Here is a 21,779-nt window from a genome sequence, read left to right as displayed (position 1 = left end):
TGACATGGCCGGGATTCCCCAGGGGGCGTGGCCAATGTCCACACACCCCCAAGGGGAGGGGGCAGTCCTCTGCTCTTTTCACTGCCAAAGAAAGACGGAGGGAAAAAAAAGACGGCAGCTGCTTCAGAGTCTTGGAGGAAAAAAAAAGATGGTAGCTTCTAGGGGTGCATACCCCCCCCTGGGTACGGTAGTGTTCTAGGGGGGGCAACTGCGCCCCTGGGCGTCGTGATCCTTTTTGGAAGTGGGTTTTGCGTGCGTGCGTGAGTGAGCCAGGCAGGGGCAGAGAGCTGCGAGTGCGAGCGCGCCCACCCAGATGTTGCGCCCGGTGCGACGGCCCCCCCAGCCCCCCCACGCTACGCCACTGCCTGTAACATGTTATTAAGGTTTGTGTGTTACATCATGTTCTTATCTCCTAAACATTTTATAGTGGGAGAAGCCAACAGCAAATGGAGATAACACACTTGTCACAATACCTACCTTTAACCCTTAGTCAATAACTGGTTTTCTGTGGTGCAATATATTGTTATGTGATCAGGCTGCTAGTGTAGGTGTGCTTTCATAATCTTTAATTACAAATGGGCACAACCTCTTAGCAGCGGGCTCCCTAGGCTTTCTAACTTTTTCACAATGCTTGGTTTCTTCATGCAAATGGCACACTCATCACAGCCTCTTTAAAGCACCACAGAAAGGGACGTGTCTCCATACAGGTTCAAATTGGCCAATGAAAAAGTGCACCAGACAGGACTGCTGCTGCATCCACAGAAAAGTGACTGAAGCAAAGGCAATTTAGACTTACCAGGAATGTAAGTAAAAAAATATGTTCATAGAATCATAAAGTGTAGAGCTGGAAGGGATACCAAGGGTGATCTAGTCAACCCTCTTCAATGCAGGAATCTCATCAAAATCTCTCATTCAGTTTGAAACCATACTAGACCCTGCTTTGTTTGCAAATGTCCTAGTAGTTGTGTTATTTGTCACTTCCTGTGCAGGAGTCAGCAGAGAGAGAGAAATGCTGTCCGTCTCTCTCTCTCTCTCTCTCTCTCTCTCTCTCTCTCTCTCTCTCTCTCTCTCTCTGTGTGTGTGTGTGTGCGTGTAAAAACTAGTTGTATGAACATCTTAGTCTGTCTCCATACTGTCAACTTAAAACACAGCTAGGATGTTCGTTTCCTTCAGTCAGGGTTGATTTGAAGCTGGGATTGATATGGATGGTAGCTAATGTCAAGAGTATACTACTGTCCAAACCAACAGTGGGAAAGCATTGCATGCAGACTCAAATATATGTGAGAAATTTTTGTTGTTGTAGTTGAAACAGTGCCCCTCTGGAATTCATCATTCCTCAAATACCTGTGATGCAGGCTTCCCTATTCCTAGCAAGGGTTGGAGGAAAGGATCTTTCATAATAATAATAATAATAATAATAATAATAATAATAATAATAATAATTTTTATTAATTTTCCATTAAGAACATCCAATTAATAACCAATCAAATCATAATCCAATTCAAAAATAAAACCAAATTACAATCTGAATTATTAATTATTAAATTTCACATAGACTTCCCATATTCTGGACCTCTGAAGAACTCATCTCACATAATTATATTTCTGCCCTCTTCTTGTTCTCATATTTTCCACATTCTGATCTTAAACTCTCAAAGTCCTCAGTCACTAGCTAATTGATTCCCAATCATGTTAAACAACCATATATCATTTCATCTGTTGGGTACAGTTTAGTGTGTGTGTGTATGTGTGTGTGTGTGTTTGTATGGGGCACGGGTGGCACTGTGGTCAAACCACAGAGCCTTGGGCTTGCCGATCAGAAAGTCAGTGTGGTTCAGTCCCAGCTCCTGCCCACCTAGCAGTTTGAAAGCACATCAAAGTGTAAGTAGATAAATAGGTACCGCTCCAGTGGGAAGATAAACTGCATTTCTGTGCGCTGCTCTGGTTCACCAGAAGCAGCTTAGTAATAGAGAAGCAAGGTTCGTCACACACACTTCTTCAGATACACTGAAACAGAAGACACCAGAAGTCAGAAACAGACTGGAAAAAGAAGTTGCTGAATTGCAACTTATTAGCAAACTTAAAACCATGGAGAGAACTGGTAAAAGACATTGGATTCTTATCTCATTATAGATGATAAGGCTATTTTTAGCCATCTCACCCCTTGCTTTTTCCTGTAAGACCAATTGCAGTCGTTAACAGTCGTCAACAGGTTCACCACACCTATCAGCCAATCACCCATTCCCACCACCCTTCTGAGTAATATCCCTCCCCATCCTCCCACTATATATAAGGGTCTGGTGACTTCTGTTTCAGTGTATCTGAAGAAGTGTGCATGCACACGTAAACTCATACCAATAACAAACATAGTTGGTCTCTAAGGTGCTACTGGAAGGAATTTTTTCATCATATCTTCCAGTCCAGGCTGTTGTCCAAGCCTGCCATTTGAAGTTTTATGTTGCAGTAAATTCCCAAGTTGTTGAGTTGTTAAGCATACTGTTTGCAAATACAGTATATGTAGCAATTAAAATGGAATATATTCCACAGATATAAATCATTTGGCACTTGATCAGCTTTTCCAGCGACCATGCAAGTCTCCCCTCTGGGAGTCTCCACTCTCTCACCCATAAAGAAGAAAAACCTGCAAACAGATGCACTGTATGTTGTGGGATATTTCCCAAATTGTTGTCTCAGATTGTTGGAATCCGCTTTTTCCACCCTGTGTCACAGCTATCAAGTGCCATCTTGTTCCGCTCATTTATCTTTGTCAAGTCTGATTAAAACTGTGCAGCTGAATAATCAATTGCAAATAGAAGTCCATCTGTACTCCGTTTAAATTTTTGTGAGGTCTTTCTTAATGAGGCTTGGCATATAAAAGCAAATGTAGATATAAAAGAAAGAACGTACTGATCACCTCCGTAAATCCAAGCACCATGATGAAAATCTCTTTGAAGTCCAAACTTAGACACCAGCAACTGTGCAATTCCACAGATTGTTTCCCTTATCTCCATCAGTCCAGAATACACTTGTTTTCAGCCAAATCTCATTAATCTTTAAGAAACAGGTGTCCCTGATTGAGAGAATGACTCTGGAAAGTGCCCAGTTTCCGTGCCAAGGCTTGGTATCTTGTTGTGATAACGGACTCCGTGGGTGAGACAGCCCTCTCTTACCCTGGAGAGGTCTGCAGGACTAATTACTCCCATATTAGTCCTGAATTTCTGGCACTACTGGGGGTCCAATCTCATGGGAGGCAGCCATTTCCCTCGGCAGGAAACAGGAAGTCTGAAAGGATCTGGTAAAATCTGAGGCACCTAAATCTCAGGTGAAGCAGTAAGGTTTATAGTTGTACCATGTCTGTTCGACTTCTAAAACATTTGAAAACCAAAGCTCCTGCAGCCAATTGGAAGCCACGGAAGCCCCGTTGGATGTTCGGCTTCCCAGAATGTCTGAGAACTAAGCTGTTTGAAAACCAAGGTGCAACTGAAATGAGACAAACCACAGCAGTGAAATTTAGTTTTTCTTGGCTCTCAGGGGTGAGGAACTGGAGCACTTACGGCTTTTTTCAGGTATTGATTCATCCCTATCACACACCTATTATAGGCAAACCCCCCCCATCAACCTTGTCTATTTTCTCATACTATTAAGTTGAAAGATGTATTGAAGATAGAGTAGAATCAAAAATATACAATTTGAATATGAAAAGCTAATGGATTTTAAGATGATTTAGTAAGATGTAGACAAAAATGCAATGGCATGTATTGTGTATTGTGGCATGATCTTCAATAACCCAACTGGAAAGAAGTTCTAGAGGCAGTGATAACAGGGTTTGGCCATTGGCATCTGTCCTTATATGGCAGCAAAGCTGCTATTCCCCCTCACATCCCCAGAAAGAGGCACTTTGCGGTGAATCCCAAAATGCTGTCACCCATTAGCTCACTGTTTTCCCTACCCTCCCTCTTGTTCGGTGTTGTGTGTGCACCACAGAATTTAAGTCAAGCAGTTAGGCCCAGTATAGGAAACAACTGTGTAGCAAAGATAACTTTTATTTTGGGGGCAGAAACAGAAAAAACCCCAACACTTTACAGTTGCTACAAGAAGTCACCACTCTCTGAGCCCAGAGAGCGTATTGATTTATAAAGTCCTTGCTGAAGCAAAGTCCAGTTGTTAACGAAGACCAGCAACTGCCAGAGTTCTTTCAGTCAAAAGTCTTGCAATGTGTCCAAATTCCTTCCGACAAGATCTTCACAAAGTCCTCCACTTTTTAACCAGATCATTCCAACCATCTCCATGTTTCCAATGTTCCCCAACAGTGAATGCTGTAACTTGAGCTTTTATCTATCCTGAGCTATGTGTCAGTTTGCCCAGTAACTCAAATAAGACAGTCACAAGTTGCATGCAGCTGCATTTTTAGGGGGCAGGGGACCATTTCGCCCGACTCAAAGAGAAGTAACCCTTTCTCACTTTCCCTAATACTTCAGCAGTGGAATGAAACCAGCTTGCTTTATATCAAATAAATGATGGAGTCATACATTTGTAAGGTTGTACATCCCCATGATGGAGGTTGGAAAAACAATACGTCTACTTGGCAAGTTACAGTGGGGAAAACTAGGAAAACATTTAAATCACATGAGATTTCATGTAATCATGAATGCTTCTGGGATGACAGTTCAAACTAATGTACTGCATTTTCTGTTTTCCAGGTAAACAGTTGAAAAAATAACATCACAACAGAGGAAATTTTCACTTCATATATTTCCTTCATTGGCATACACGTGGTGCTTCAGATCAGGAAACCATGAGCTGGTTTTCTCAAATTCTGGAAAACTGGATCAGTTTTCCTTTTTTGGAAGAATATCTGACCTCAGTGGTTCATCCTTTGTGGTTACTTAAGCTTCTGATTTTACTTTATTCACCAGTGATAGCTCTTTTTTTGTTTATCTGGCCTTTCTCATTTCTGTTGCATATTTACAAGAAGATGAATAACCAGCAAGAAAGTGATAGCAAATTTTGGGAGAAACCAAGGAAACTTGTTGCTCTAGTTACTGATATTGTTGGAAAGATATTGTTTGGTGAGTAAAGGTTTCTTTCATTCCAATCATTCAGTCTTATCAGCTACTATACTTTCTTAGGACTAAGCATCAGAATTTCAGACTTGAAGCACTAGAACAATAGTTGCTACAGTGCATCAGGAATGGACCTCTAAACCAGCGTTTCTCAACCGCTGTTCCGCGGCACACAAATCAAAGTTGTGGAGAAACTAAGGAAATTTGTTGCTCTAGCTGTTTCTATAGGTGGAAAGATATGGTTTGGTGAGTAAAGGTTTCTTTCATTCCAATCATTCAGTCTTATCAGCTACTATACTTTCTTAGGACTGAGCATCAGAATTTCAGACTTGAAGCACTGGAACAATAGTTGCTACAGTGCATCAGGAATGGACCTCTAAACCAACTTCAGATTCACAACAGCTACAAGTTGGGGGTCGGCTCCATAAGGATCAAAACAAAGGAATGGAAATTTATGTAGCTAGTAAGCAATCAAAAATAACAACAAAACATTTTATGAGGTATGAAATTAAGATATATTCCAGAAGAAAGGGTCAGCTGGTGGCTGCATAAAACCATACATTTAATCACATTTAAAGTATGTCTCCTCTCCAGAAGAAACCTGGAGAATGCTGTTTACACCTCACAGAGCTATAATTAGCAAAGCTCTTTAAAAATTGTTTCATGGATTGTGGCAAGAGAAGGGAATTGGGTTTAAATGTGTAGTGAGTACGAAGCGAATGTAATGAGAATGTCATCGTGCAGTGAGACCTTGAGGGTGCAATTTTCCTGAGCATGGTAACCACTAAGTAACTCTGAAACATAAACAAACAATGGACACTGCGGGAAACAGGATGATGGGATACAGAGAGTTTTGGCTTGATCAACAGGATCCATCTTATCTTCTCATTGCTTCCCAGAGTGTGATGTTGCTTTAGATGTTGAAGCATAAATCAGAAATTCATTACTGAAACCAAGTTTGGGTGATAAGGATGAAACCCTGTGGTTGCTTATGACATGGTCAAAGTTGCATCTGTCTGGGAAACTGTTTTCTCACTTTGCATAAATTGACTCAGAGAATGGTCTGAAGATATGAGTATTCTAACTCATACAAATGCTTAAAGGAGATTAAAACAGTGTCACAGTTTTAGCTTACTCAAAGACTGGGAAAAAATGTTTCCACCTGCACCCAAAAGTAAGCAAGGAAGGAATATTCCAGCAGAGGACAAATACCATTCATTCTGGGATCATAACAGAGAAAGTTTTGATCCATGTGGATGACAACCTAGCATCCAGAACGCTGCAACATATAGGAGAGCTTTTTAGTTGATCTTAAATTTCAGTTTTTTGAACTGCACTGTTTTCTTCAAATAAAAGATTGCAATATTTCATTTATTTTTCAACAAAGTAATATTTATTTGTTGCATTTTGTATCATTTCCAGGTTATGAAGTTATTAACATGGAACATATCCCTAAAGGACCAGGGGTTATTATTTATTATCACTCAGTCACTTCTACTGACTATTCCTTTTTAGTGGCTAAACTTTTTAAGGAGACACAGAGACACTGCTATTCAGTAGTTGATCATGTCGTATATCACGTACCAGGTAAATTATTCAATTTAAATCATGCTTTTTTTTACAAAAAAGTATGTGAAATATGACATAAAACAATGCTATAAAATATAAAACCATGTTATCAGGCAAACAGGTGAAAAACAACAGACAAATAAAATATCAGCAAGAGGTGAAAGTTGGTAGAGAGGAAGGTTCTTTCTCACCAAGTCTTTACAGCATGAATGCAGGATGAACCATTATTTCAAAAAAAAAAAAAAATTCCTTCCAGCAGCACCTTAGAGACCAACTAAGTTCGTCATTGGTATGAGCATTGGTATGCATGCACACGAAAGCTCATACCAATGACAAACTTAGTTGGTCTCTAAGGTGCTGCTGGAAGGAATTTTTTTATTTTGTTTTGACTACGTCAGATCAACACAGCTACCTAACTATAACTAGCATTATTTCCAAATCATTCCTTAATTATTAAATTTGTATTTTTCCAAACACAGTTCAAAGTGTTGTTCTTTAAAGCCCTAAATGGCCTCAGTCCAGTATACCTGAAGGAGCATCTCCACCCCATCGTTTTGCCCGGACACTAGGTCCAGTATCGAGGGCCTTCTGGCGGTTCCCTCATTGCGAGAAGCCAGGTTGCAGGGAACCAGGCAGAGGGCCTTCTCGCTGGTGGCGCCCGCCCTGTGGAATGCCCTCCCACCAGATGTCAAAGAGAAAAACAACTACCAGATTTTTAGAAGACATCTGAAGGCAGCCCTGTTTAGGGTGGCTTCCAACAGAAAAATGGAATAAAATAATCTATTAATTTTAATCTAATCTATTTTTCTGTTGGAAGCCACCCAGAGTGGCTGGGGAAACCCAGGCAGATGGGCGTGGTACAAATAATATTATTATTATTATTATTATTATTATTATTATTATTATTATTATTATTATGATCATCACCACTATTATTATTATTATTATTATTATTATTATTATTATTTAGCTTGCTTCAAGGGTCTGTAAATCAAATTAAATAAGCCAAATAAAAATATAGTTGGAAAGGAAATTCCCTAAGACAGGAAGAATCAGGTCACCCCATTTTCCTGGCCATGTTTACACTGCCTTAGAATAAAGGACTAGAAGGAATAGTTCTTCCTTGTTCCTAGAATCGTGGGCACTTGACTTGACAAGCACACAATGGCCCAACCAGCTCAGTGTCCATACTAATGTGCATGTCAAGCCCAAATGGTACCGTCAATGACCCAACACAAGACACTGCAAGGGGATCAAAGAATGCCATTAATTGAATACACTATTGTTCTTTACCCCACCATCTCTTGACATGTTTCCTGCCTGGACTAACAGCCACTGGAGGAGAACAGCACCAGCTAGTTCAAATCCAGCCGAGAACAATCATGAGCTCAAAAAGAGCTCTTTGCAGGGCTATTTCGCCCCCGGGACGCTCTACCCAGGGTTCTTGTGGGGATCCGCGTGGCTCCCGCAGAATTCCCCCCCCCCTCCGCGATGCCAGAAACCTCAGAGCTATTGTGACATCACAATAGAAAAGAATGTGTCTGTTTGTGAGCCTGAGACTGAGAGCTGTAGACAAATAAAAGAGGAACTTCTAAAAGCAAACCTCAAGGCTACTCAGTGCTGAATTTGAGTTTCACTGTTAAGAGAAAAATGTAAAGAAATAGAGGTTGGATCCAGTTCAGACCGGAATTTATTCCTTCTCCACTTGGAAAATATAAAACAAGGGCAATAATAACACCACTTCCTGCCTGCTACAATCATGGAAGCAGAGAGCACCAATAGGTTGGAAGAGAAAGTTCTGGACTGTGAGGAGAAGTACTCACAGTGGGACTTGATTCTGACAACAATCTTGGAAATGACAGAACAGATTCGCAACCCTAAAGTTGTTCTAACATGCATGGAAGAGAGGATTGATGAATCTACTGAACTGAATTTTGAAACAGATGATAGCTTTGAACTTAGAGAGGAAGAAAAGGGAGAAGAGGAAAGACCAAAAGAAGACGCATGCTGTGATGTGACTTTTGGGGAAACTTTGGAAATGGTAGAGGAGAACTATAATTTTGAAGGAAATGCAACAATTAAGGGAGAACAGATTGCTGAACCAACAGAATGGATTTTTGAGATAGAAGAGGATGAAGAAGAAACCACTGTTCCACCGGTGGGAGGGGTGAAACAGGGAAAGGTTTCAAAAGCCCCCTCAAAAAGGGAAAAATAAAAAGGTTGTTACCCCAGTGAGAGAGGGGGAGAAGGAAGTAGGAGGGGGGCAGAAAGAGAATGAGATCGAAAATAAAGTATTGGATATACAGCAGGGTGGGGGGGAGGGTTCTGCAAAATTTAGATTGGGACAGAGCAGGAGTAGGATGAGGGGGAATTATGCTAATTTTTATTGGTTGGTAAAACAGGATTTGAACTCGGAATGTATTAGGGAGTTGGCTGAAATCTCTGGAGACACCGATTCCAAGGAAAGGGGGTAGATTTAGTTTTGAGAGTGGGAATAAAAAGGGGGTAAAAGATTTTGAAAATTTGTCTGAATATTTCTGGATAATAGGGTAGAGAATATTGGGTAACTAAGGTAAAGAGAAGCATGAAGGGTTAATGGTTTTAAAAAAGAAATTATAATTTAGAAGAAAAAATGTAATTTTAGAGATGGAAACTGCAATAATTAGTGAATTATAAAGAACTCAAGGAAGGGGAATGAGGAAGTCCGAAATGTTTAGATTTGAAATTGAAAAATATAATTATGTCTTTTTAATATTTCGATGGGTTTTTTCTTTTCATTTTTCTTCACCCTTTTATATAAACTGATTAAGAATTATATATAAATAAGAGAGCTAAGATGTATCTTTATGATGTTTTGTTAAGATTCTAGAAATGCTATGAGTTAACTATAAAAGAATGGTAAGGAAGATAAGTGAAGAACAATAAAGAAACAAGACGTGATGATATTGTTCTAGATCTTTGTATTTGTTTTTTCTTAAAGTTTTTGTATCTTTTTTCTTATTAAACTTTTTTCACTTTTTTCTTGTTTTTTCCCTTTTCTATGAAAAATCCAATAATTTTTTTTTAAGAGCTCTTTGCAGATCAAGCAAGAAAAGATTGCAGGGGCTTCATTTTATAGCGATAAAAATTAGGAAAATCATGATGGATGTGACCATAGGGAATGTAAGCCAAAATAAAACTCTTAACCAGGTGTTGATTTTTCATTGTACCATACCCATGCTGTTGGGGCAATCCAATCAAAGCATGCCTCACTTCATTTCCCAGTGGCAAGTGGCTCTGACAGATTCCCATTTGAGTTACAACAATGGATGAGCCCAGAATGAGATGGAGTGTCCACACAAAAAAGGGAGTTGGGAACTGCAGGCTTGCTTTTGGCCATTTAGAGCCTCAACCTCTTCTTCCAATAATGTTTCAGGCATCTTATTTGAATCAGGCTATGTTTCCAATCCCCTTCATGGATCAATGCCTTGTCGTGGCGAAGGGGCTTGAATAACTGAGAGAAGCTATGAGCTATGCCATGCAGGGCCACCCAAGATGGACAGGTCATAGTGGAGAGTTTTGACTAAACGTGATCCACCTGGAGAAGAAACTGGCAAGCCACTCCAGTATCCCTGCCAAGAAAACTCCATGGACAAAGATAACAGGCATATAAAAGTTATGACGCTGGAAGATGAGCCCCTCAGGTCGGAAGGCGTCCAACATGCTACTGAGGAAGAGCGGAGGACAAGTACAAGTAGATTCAGAGCTGATGAAGCGGCTGGGCCAAAGCCGAAAGGACGCTCAGTTGCGGATATGCCTGGAAGCGAAAGGAAAGTCCGATGCTGTAAAGAAAAATATTGCATAGGAACCTGGAATGTAAGAACCATGAGTGGAGGTAAGCTGGATGTGGTCAAAAATGAGATGACAAGAATAAATATCGACATCCTGGGCATCAGTGAACTAAAATGGAAGGGAATGGGCGAATTCAGTTCGGGTGACTATCATATCTACTACTGTGGGCAAGAATCCTGTAGAAGAAATGGAGTGGCCCTCATAGTCAACAAAAGAGTGGCAAAAGCTGTAATGGGATGCAATCTCAAAAATGACAGAATGATCTCGATACGAATCCAAGGCAGACCTTTTAACATCACAGTAATCCAAGTTTATGCACCAACTACCGGTGCTGAAGAAAGTGAAATTGACCAATTCTATGAAGACCTACAACACCTTCTAGAAATGACACCAAAGAAGGATGCTCTTCTCATTACAGGGGATTGGAATGCTAAAGTAGGGAATCAAGAGATAAAAGGAACAACTGGCAAGTTTGGCCTTGGAGTTCAAAATGAAGCAGGGCAAAGGCTAATAGAGTTCTGTCAAGAGAACAAGCTGGTCATCACAAACACTCTCTTCCAACAACACAAGAGACGACTCTACACATGGATATCACCAAATGGGCAGCATCGAAATCAGATTGATTATATTCTCTGCAGCCAAAGATGGAGAAGCTCTATACAGTCAGCAAAAACAAGACCTGGAGCTGACTGTAACTCAGATCATCAGCTTCTTATAGCAAAATTCCAGCTTAAACTGAAGAAAGTAGGAAAAACCACTGGGCCAGTAAGATACAATCTGAATCAAATCCTTTATGAATACACAGTGGAAGTGAGGAACAGGTTTAAGGATTTAGATTTGGTGGACAGAGTGCCTGAAGAACTATGGATGGAGGCTCGTAACATTATACAGGAGGCAGCAACGAAAACCATCCCAAGGAAAAGGAAATGCAAGAAAGCAAAATGGCTGTCCAACGAGGCCTTACAAATAGCGGAGGAGAGGAGGCAAGCAAAATGCAAGGGAGATAGGGAAAGATACAGGAAACTGAATGCAGATTTCCAAAGAACAGCAAGGAGAGACAAGAGGGTCTTCTTAAATGAGCAATGCAAAGAAATAGATGAAAACAATAGAATGGGGAAAACCAGAGATCTGTTCAAGAAAATTGGAGATATGAAAGGAACATTTCGTACAAAGATTACCATAATAAAGGACAAAAGTGGTAAGGACCTAACAGAAGCAGAAGACATCAAGAAGAGGTGGCAAGAATACACAGAGGAATTATAGCAGAAAGATATGGAGGTCTCGTACAGCCCAGGTAGTGTGGTTGCTGACCTTGAGCCAGACATCTTGGAGAGTGAAGTCAAATGGGCCTTAGAAAGCACTGCTAATAACAAGGCCAGTGGAAGTGATGATATTCCAGCTGAACTATTTAAAATTTTAAAAGATGATGCTGTTAAGGTGCTACACCCAATATGCCAGCAAGTTTGGGAAACTCAGCAATGGCCAGAGGATTGGAGAAGATCAGTCTACATCCCAATTCCAAAGAAGGGCAGTGCCAAAGAATGCTCCAACTACCGCACAATTGCGCTCATTTCACACGCTAGCAAGGTTATGCTTAAAATTCTACAAGGCAGGCTTAGGCAGTATGTGGACCGAGAACTCCCAGAAGTGCAAGCTGGATTTCGAAAGGGCAGAGGAACCAGAGACCAAATAGCAAACATGCGCTGGATTATGGAGAAAGCTAGAGAGTTCCAGAAAAACGTCTACTTCTGCTTCATTGACTATGCAAAAGCCTTTGACTGTGTCGACCACAGCAAACTAAGGCAAGTTCTTAAAGAAATGGGAGTGCCTGATCACCTCATCTGTCTCCTGAGAAATCTCTATGTGGGACAAGAAGCTACAGTTAGAACTGGATATGGAACAACTGATTGGTTCAAAATTGGGAAAGGAGTACAACAAGGTTGTATATTGTCTCCCTGCTTATTTAACTTATATGCAGAATTCATCATGCGAAAGGCTGGACTAGATGAATCCCAAACCGGAATTAAGATTGCCGGAAGAAATATCAACAACCTCAGATATGCAGATGACACAACCTTGATGGCAGAAAGCGAGGAGGAATTAAAGAACCTTTTAATGAGGGTGAAAGAGGAGAGCGCAAAATATGGTCTGAAGCTCAACATCAAAAAAACCAAGATCATGGCCACTGGTCCCATCACCTCCTGGCAAATAGAAGGGGATGAAATGGAGGCAGTGAGAGATTTTACTTCCTTGGGCTCCTTGATCACTGCAGATGGTGACAGCAGTCACGAAATTAAAAGACACCTCCTTCTTGGGAGAAAAGCAATGACAAACCTAGACAAACCTAGCATCTTAAAAAGCAGAGACATCACCTTGCCGACAAAGGTCCGTATAGTTAAAGCTATGGTTTTCCCAGTAGTGATGTATGGAAGTGAGAGCTGGACCATAAAGAAGGCTGATCGCCGAAGAATTGATGCTTTTGAATTATGGTGCTGGAGGAGACTCTTGAGAGTCCCATGGACTGCACGAAGATCAAACCTATCCATTCTTAAGGAAATCAGCCCTGAGTGCTCCCTGGAAGGACAGATCGTGAAGCTGAGGCTCCAATACTTTGGCCACCTCATGAGAAGAGAAGAATCCTTGGAAAAGACCCTGATGTTGGGAAAGATTGAGGGCACTAGGAGAAGGGGACGTCAGAGGACAAGATGGTTGGACAGTGTTCTCGAAGCTACGAACATGAGTTTGACCAAACTGTGGGAGGCAGTGCAAGACAGGAGTGCCTGGCGTGCTATGGTCCATGGGGTCACGAAGAGTCGGACACGACTAAACGACTAAACAACAACAACATGTTTCCAATAAAGCATGTCGACCTAGGTCTTTTGGGCCATGATCACAGATTGCAGGAATACCTTATCTGACCTCAAAACAGCTATGTCTACAGGGATCTAAAAAATGGGGCCATCTAGATATTGTGACATTTGATTTCTGTGCTGTGTTGTTGTTGTTGTTGTTGTTGTTTAGTCGTTTAGTCGTGTCCGACTCTTCATGACCCCATGGACCAGAGCACGCCAGGCACTCCTGTCTTGCACTGCCTCCCACAGTTTGGTCAAACTCATGTTCGTAGCTTCGAGAACACTGTCCACTGTCACTGTATCTGACTGCAACCCAAAAGGCATGACCAAGTAATCGAAACTGCCGTAACTGCAGAATGTTGTCTTCCAATCATCTCCCTCCCTCATACGTACAGTCGCACCTCCGGTTAAAAACGCTTCAGGTTACAAACTCCACTAACCCAGAAATAGTACCTCAGGTTAAGAACTTTGTTTCAGGATGAGAACAGAAATCATGCTCTGACGGCGTGGCAGCAGCAGGAGGCCCCATTAGCTAAAGTGGTGCTTCAGGTTAAGAACAGTTTTAGGTTAAGAATGGACCCCTGGAACTAATTAAGTTCTTAACCAGAGGTACCACTGTATCAAATTGTACGCCCCCCTTAAGTCCAGCTTCGTGAAAATCTTTGCAGACCACAACCTCTCTAGCAAATCCCCAATGGGGTAGCGATTGGGCACTATGATGCGGATAATCTGGTAAAAGTCCACACATCTATGCCAAGAAAAAAAAGGGCTGACAATAATATTTATATTACAAGCAGTCCTTCCAGTGAGCACACAGGGCTAATTTCCTTCAGAATGGATAGGTTTGATCTTCTTGCAGTCCATGGGACTCTCAAGAGTCTCCTCCAGCACCATAATTCAAAAGCATCAATTCTTCGGCGATCAGCCTTCTTTATGGTCCAGCTCTCACTTCCATACATCACTACTGGGAAAACCATAGCTTTAACTATACGGACCTTTGTCGGCAAGGTGATGTCTCTGATTTTTAAGATGCTGTCTAGGTTTCTCATTGCTTTTCTCCCAAGAAGCAGGGGTCTTTTAATTTCATGACTGCTGTCACCATCTGCAGTGATCAAGGAGCCCAAGAAGATAAAATCTCTCACTGCCTCCATTTCTTCCCCTTCTATTTGCCAGGAGGTGATGGGACCAGTGGCCATGATCTTGGTTTTTTTTGATGTTGAGCTTCCAATAAAGCATGTCGACCTGGGTCTTTTGGCCCATTATCACAGATTGCAGGAATTCCTTATCTGACCTCAAAACAGCTATGAGAGTACTTTTTTTTTACTCTTGTAATCACAAGGCATTTCCTGTGCTTCCATGCATAAATTTTGTGTTTAGTTGTATCACTGTCTACAGGGATCCAAAAAATGGCGCAATCTAGATATTGTGACATCTGATTTCTGTGCTGTGACTGCATATAATTGCTGCTGACTTTAATGCCAGAAGAGGACAAGGTGTAGGAAATAGGATCTCTAACTTGATGATTTCTTCAGATACAAAAATACCAGAAAACATGGCCCCACCCGAACACATGGCCAATCAAGCACTTCCGCACCCATCATTTATGCCCCCATGTGACACTGCAATCAAACACATGTGGCACCCTTGCTGTAGTGTTCATGGCCTTCCGCTGCCACTCCCCCCACATCATCTTCCTCTGTATGCACGCAACCACACCAGGAAACCATGGCATCACAGAAAGGTCATTTAAAGAAGGAAGGAAGGACAGAGCCCAAAGAGGCCCAGTAGCACAGAGTGCTCTGTTTGGGGGGCATTCCATTGGGCGAATTAACGCAGCATATAATCTCCACCCACTTATATGTGCATGAAAAGATGGACTTACGTTGGTGTAGGTAGGATTCAACCAGCATGGGCTCATCAGTGCCATGTGTGTGTGTTTGTCTCTCTGTGCATGGCACTGTGGTCTGTATTTTTTATCATAATGCAAGCTTGTATATCATTCTGCTGTACTACAGACTTGACTTGTGGAACACATGTCTAAAAAGGTCACCACCTCAGCACTTCCACGAAATCCTACTTGAAAAGGATTGGCAGAAAACTATGCTTCTGATCTGTAATAGTGCAATATCTTTGGAATAATGACACCTGTATAGCGTCAACAATATTTCCTAAATAAGAGTTATATAAAATGATTTTTTATTATTATTAGGGGCTTATTTTTTCAGGGTTGAAGATATTTTTTGATACCATCGGTTTGAAAGATTTCAGTAAAGCTGAATGTGTCGAAATTTTGAAGAACGGCCATTTAATGGGCATTTCACCTGGTGGAGGTAGAGAAGCAAACTTTAGTAATGACTACAGCTTAATGTGGGGTAAACGCACAGGTTTCGCTCAGATAGCTTTGGAGGCAAAAGTGGTGAGTGATCTTTGGGCAACTTGCATTGTCTTCACAATTATCCTAGATAAGTCATAATGTGCTTACATCCTTGATCTACCGGCAGCATCCTAAATGGTTGATGATGGTAAATGTTTGGGGGTCAAATGATATCTGGAGTTCCAAGTATTTCCCACCCGGTTTTTTTAAGCTATTGATCTCAATTACATTTAAAAAGAAAAAAATAGCTTTCCCCCCCTCTTCAATTCTTGAAAATCTGCATGTGCAATTTGAAGTCAATTACGTCTGGCTTGTCATTGTAATGCCAGGTGCAGAGCACTATTCCTATCCTTAACCAAAATAAAGGTGGGGCGGTTGGGGTGAAGTAATGCTCCAGTTATCAGCTTCCTTTTGATTTTTGATTTTATTCTTTTAGCCCATCATCCCTATATTTACACAAAACGTTTGTGAAGCATACAGGAACATTGGAAAGACAAGTGAGTACCTTGGTTGATCAAGAGATCTGCTTTCAGGCAATAAACATATTAATAATATACAATTTTTTTAAAAAAAACAGAATATCTTTTTACTACCTTCTAGTAGAGTTTATTCAGGGTACGCTGATCTGCAAAGCTGTGCTCCCTGTCTCAGGACTGAGTGAACATGCATTTGCTTAGTTTTTTCATTAGATTTAAAAGATAGCGATAGTCAATATAAGTGGTAGAAACCCCAACATGGAGGGGAACTGAGCAGGAAAAAAACCATATGCTGCAGTCTATTGTACAACTTATGACCTTGATTTATAAATGGCAGAGAAGAGCTGACAGAATATGTTGCTTTTCCTTTTCCAAAGGACTCATTCTATTAAACTCTTCCCCTCTGGGATGGATGGATTGGAATTGCTAAAAACTCAGAATGCCAACTAATTTCAAATTTTGTATGGGGTCGTTCTCTTTCAGACTCTTTTCCCTTTCATACATTATGTACACTTATCTGCAAAAGTTGTGCTTTTCTTAAAAAATATGCACTGAAATTATTTAACCTCAACTCTGGGATGGATTGATTGGAATTGCTAAAATTCAGACTCTTTTCCCTTTCATACATAGGGTTGACAAGATGGTTATATGAGAAAACACGATTTCTCTACCTTCCCTTATATGGACCATTTCCAGTGAAACTGAGAACATATATTGGAGAACCCATCCCATATGATCCAAATATAACAGCTGCAGAGCTGGCTGAAAAAGTAAGTTAACTCTACACTTGGAAATATAAAATCCGAATTTTCCCCCCTGTTGGTTTCTCTCTTTCAGTTCTATAAATTGTATTATGCCTACTGGCTCCTCATTCTATACAACCAGAGATAGGGTTCATCATATAGACTTTTGTGCATCATGTTCATCACTCAGCTTTCCCTCTCTGTAACTTGTTGAGACCATGAAAAACCTGTGCATTTTATGTAGTGCTGCACAAAGAACTGTTCATGCAATAGGACTTCTTCTCCCCACCATGTGCCCCAGAGGGTCCCTCCAAGCCCCCTACCCCAGTGGGGGACCCAGTAAGCACTGTACACTCTTAACCCTCACTAAAACTACTGTATTACTGAAGAACTTCTGATGTTTGTGTGATTTATTGCAACTCCGCAAGTGAATGGGACTCCATGCTACTCTGCTATTTTTACCCCTGCCCTGCTGTGCTGTTTTCAGGCATGGAAGCAGGAGGTGACTGTTTTTTGTCACCAGCCATTGTCATTCTAAGAGAACAAGGGAGGTGTTCATAATGAGTTCAGGCACCTCCTTTTCTGGAAAAATAGCACTGAGTATAGTGAAATATAACTCAATAGCATTTCTGCAGTTTTCCTCATATAGCTGGACGTAACAACTGTGCAGGAAAACTAAGATGTACCAAGCAGCCCAAGGCACTTATGTTTGGTTGTATCTCTGCCATACTCATATAGTGCTCTTCGTGGAAAACAACAACCGTAAAGACAGTGGGCTGGATTCACAGAGAGATGAACAGTTTCCTACTGGAGTTTCCTGGCCCTGGCTGCTCTTGCCCAACCCTCCATGCTGAGGATTGAGGCACAAGGACGGTCATATTGTGTCTGTAACTTGAAAAAATGGGATTCTTTATCCTGCCTGGTTCTGATCCCTTTAGCTTTTTCCTCACAGATATGAATAACTGTGAATATCCATTTTGCAACATATTGATATAACACAATGTATTCCTTTGTACTTCTTTCAACAGACAAAGATTGCAATTGAAAATCTTCGGGATAAATACCAAAAAAGGCCAGGAAATATATTAAGAGCTATCTCAGAACGATTTGATAAGCATTACAAAGCCAACTAGTTCATATAATAATTATGTTATTAAAGCTAAGTTGATATACACAGAATTGTGCTGGATTGTCTATTAATTATCTGGAAGGGACCCTAGCTCAGTAACTCAGCACCTGCTGGGCATACAGAAGGTCCGAGGTTTTCGAAGACATACAAGTCTTGCCCTATCCTGCAATACTCCCAGAATGTCCCTTTTATAATGGGAATACGAGTGCTTAACTGAAACACGAAATAATATTACACATGAAAGAATAATGACTATAATTCACTTGTATTAATACAGTGAACCTCTTTTATGGTTATAAATGGTCGCTCCAAGATTTGAGCCCTATAATGGCTCAACCTTTCTAAACATATAGCAAAAAAAGTAGAGAAAACAAAAAAGTAACCAGAATTGGTGGAAAAAGTGACTGACCTAATGAAAACAGCCAACTAAGCAATGAATCTGGATCTGGGCAATCCAAGTGCCGTTAAACAGCTAAAGTAAGCGTCCTCAATTTTACAGCTTTTCCTTGAGGATTATTCAAATTGGGATCAAGGGACAGAATCTGAGCTGGATGGGGGTCCCAGAGTAAGAAGAGGGGACAGACATGGCTGCGTTCCTTGCAAAATGGCTGAACAGTTTGAAAGTGGAACTCATCCCATATGTAGATGTTCTTGTGCATGCTCATAGAGTCTCAGGACCTAGACAACATAATTATGATACTATATGAAATAGAACATCAGTCAAATTTTACAGCAACGACTTTAGAACACTACTTTTCCAACTGCCAAGTATCACATAGAAAGCATTAATAACATCAGAGAAAGTGCAACTAAAATGCTTTTTCTCAAAGGATAAGCAAAGGATGATGTAGGAAACAATACAGTCAACATTGAACAGTTTTAAGCCCTGTTGACTGTAACAAGAGAGATGAGCTTTCACTTGATATGAACCTGAGGGCTGCACCCAAGGGGTCAACAAAGCAGTTGTGGCTGGCAGGTCCTTGTCAAGGGCCCAGGAACTCAGAGGCCTGTTCTTCTAGCACTCCTTAGCTGGCTTTCTCCCAATAGGATGTCTGCGGAAGAAGGCATGTGGAGCATCTGCTCTCCAAGAGGAGTGATTTGGCTTGAAGCGGGTTGGCCTAGATGACCCTTGTGGTTCCCTCCACTCTATTATTCTATGATTCCCATGAGGCATCCCAAAACAAATCTATATAAATGTTTACTACATTGGGAACAATTCCACATTATCCCAAGGGGTCAACAGTTATCCCAAGGGGTCAACAAAGCAGCCATGGCTGGTATGCTTGGGATCCTTGTTCTGTTAACAGCATGACCCAGTTTTGGTCAAGCTTCAGCTGTCGGGAAAATTGCCTCACATTTGACTCTAGAATACTTCGGTATACAGAAGAGTTCATGGTTGACTCAATGACTACAAGGTTCCCAGCTCCTGTGCTTGCAAAACAAGCCCAAATCACCACCCCAAGCTGCTTGTGCCGATATGCTGTTTGGGTTTTGCCAAAGATGGTGCTGTGCATCAGGGCCAGACATCTCCACTTTGGTCTCATCTGTCCAAAGGACATTGTTCCAGAAGTCTTGTGGTATGTTCAGCTGCAACTTTGCAAACCTAAGCTGTGCTGCCATGTTTTGAATAATAGGATTATCCAGAAGGTATTGAATAATCAGGATCAGGTGCACAACCTTGGGGTCATTTTGAACTCACAGCTGTCCATGGATAATGTTAATTCTGTGCATATGTTGATTCTGTGTTAATTCTGGTAGCTAGATAAGGTAGCTAGATAAGGAGCAGCTGCTGGCTCCATATAACACCCAGCCTGGAAGATATATTAGCTCCCTTTACATTTCTGAGCACAATTCAAAGTGTTGGTGTTGACCTTTAAAGCCCTAAATGGCCCTGCCACTGTATACCTGAGGAGTGTCTCCACCCTCAGCATTCACCCCGGACACTAAGGTCCTGCTCTGAGGGCCTTCTGGCGGTTCCCTCACTACAAGAAGTGATATTACAGGGAACCAGGCAGTAGGGTTGCCAGACTCAATAGAGGACAGGACTTCTCTGCCTTTAATTGCCCTGCTCTCTTTTGAGTCTGGAGAAACCTGCAGACCCTTTGCTTGGAAATTAAAGGCTGCCTTCAAAGTCAGTAGTGGCACCCGCCCTGTTGAACACCCTCTCATCAGATGTTAAATAAACAACTACACAACTTTCTGAAGACATCTGAATGCAACCCTGTATCAGGAAGTTTTTGACTGATGATGTGTTGCTGTGTTTTTATTATGTTCTAAGCTGCCCAGAGTTAATGGAGCAACCAGACTTACACTTACACTTACACTTACACTTACACCCACCCACCCACACACCCCTTTATCTTTTAGCTCTTGAAAGACTCAGGTTTTCATCTTAGCTGATTTCTTTCTGCCATAGCCTCAATCATGAATACAAGAGTAGGCTGATCAGGATTTAAGAATTTGTTAGGCATTTGTTCCTGAAGATGATGTGAACAAAGGCCCAAGCTTTCGATCTGAAAATCATTGAGTGTGTTGGGGAATGTTATTATAGAGATGGGAGGTAGATATTCTCCATGATGCCTGATAGTATTGGTGTCAGGGACTGGAAGGAAGAAGCAGAGGGATGGGAGGAATCTCTCCCCCCCCCTTCCTGGAGCTGACAGGGGGGAGAAAGACAGCTTTGAATTGCAGCCAAACTATGAGGGAGATAACCAGACAGAGATGGGAGAGCAGCCAATCTATGCAGAATTAGGAAATTTAAGAGAGGGGGGAGAGCAAATAGTAGGAGATCCTCCATCCCCTAGGATGCAATGGTGGCTGAGGATACTAGAGCAGCATACGCAACAATGTTTGGCAATGGAAAGCATCTGTAGGAGTCGATACTGCTGGGGGAGGGGAAATGAGGAGGAGTCAGAGTGAATAACTCCATCATGGTGTAAAGACTGGAATTCTTTGTGTTACAGCAGTGACTGAATAAATCATACTTAAAAGCCTTCTTGATTTCTCCTGGCTCCTTGAAAACATCTGGAAGAGAGGGAGAGATTCCTCAGGCCTGACAATTAGAGTCATTTGCAAAGTATCATGAACATAGATTGTGCCATGGAAATAATAATTTGTTGAAAATTTAGTCACAATATGTTGTTTCTTAAATACAACAACAACAACAACAACAACAACAACAACAACAACATCGTTTATTGTGAGGACCATGCCTGTACACAAATATCAACACAACAATAATTAAAAATGTTAAAATTCATTACATACTATCCCAACAAAACCTTCATCCCACAAAACAGAAAGAGAAGGAAAACAAGGCCCTCGAATTGTTTTGCTGTTTGGGAGGATTGGAGTTCGTGAGTAGTGGGAAGAGCGACTCTGAGACCCACTGGAATGTTGAAAAGGGGTCAGAATTAGATAAAATACACTGGTCTCTCAAGGCCAGTAAATCTGATGAATGCAAGTGTTGTTTGATTTTAGATTCCAGATCGCTGTTCCATTTACGCCTACGGAGGGCCAGAATTGGAGGTAGGTCTGCACAGTGATGGTGTTGCAGATCCTCCAAACCAAGGGGAATTAGTGAGATTGCTATAGGAAGATGATCACTCTCAATTCTATTGAAAGTCCTGAAGCCCTGTGACCTCTCCAAAAATTTTGGGGAGACCAGGATATAATCAATAACACTCTCACCTCTAGGCCCAAGAAAAGAAAAGAAACCCCCTGACCTGTCCATATAGGTACC

General features: G+C 41.3%; 1 protein-coding gene across 4 annotated transcripts; it reads left to right on the top strand.

Moving 5' to 3' along the window:
* The first annotated feature begins 601 nt into the window (after positions 1-601).
* LOC118078329 (DGAT1/2-independent enzyme synthesizing storage lipids) lies at positions 602-18,514 on the top strand. Of its 4 annotated transcripts, none has more exons than XM_060277818.2 (7): positions 602-803; positions 4,701-5,069; positions 6,486-6,650; positions 15,541-15,731; positions 16,126-16,186; positions 16,796-16,935; positions 17,937-18,504. In XM_060277818.2, exons 2-7 carry the CDS (start codon positions 4,796-4,798, stop codon positions 18,039-18,041), a joined length of 936 nt encoding a protein of 311 aa, XP_060133801.1. In that variant the 5' UTR covers positions 602-803; positions 4,701-4,795; the 3' UTR covers positions 18,042-18,504. The 4 variants fall into 4 exon arrangements, with proteins under 4 accessions (XP_060133801.1, XP_088531635.1, XP_088531637.1 ...); XM_088675509.1 differs by having other exon boundaries at positions 604-803; positions 4,973-5,069; positions 17,937-18,106; XM_088675511.1 differs by lacking the exons at positions 602-803; positions 4,701-5,069 and adding an exon at positions 5,089-5,309 and having other exon boundaries at positions 17,937-18,514.
* The last annotated feature ends 3,265 nt before the right edge of the window (positions 18,515-21,779 follow it).

This window comes from Zootoca vivipara, chromosome 8, assembly GCF_965207765.1.
Source record: "Zootoca vivipara chromosome 8, rZooViv2.hap1.1, whole genome shotgun sequence".
Lineage (NCBI taxonomy): Eukaryota > Metazoa > Chordata > Lepidosauria > Squamata > Lacertidae > Zootoca > Zootoca vivipara.
This window is presented reverse-complemented; position numbering and strand designations above follow the sequence as displayed.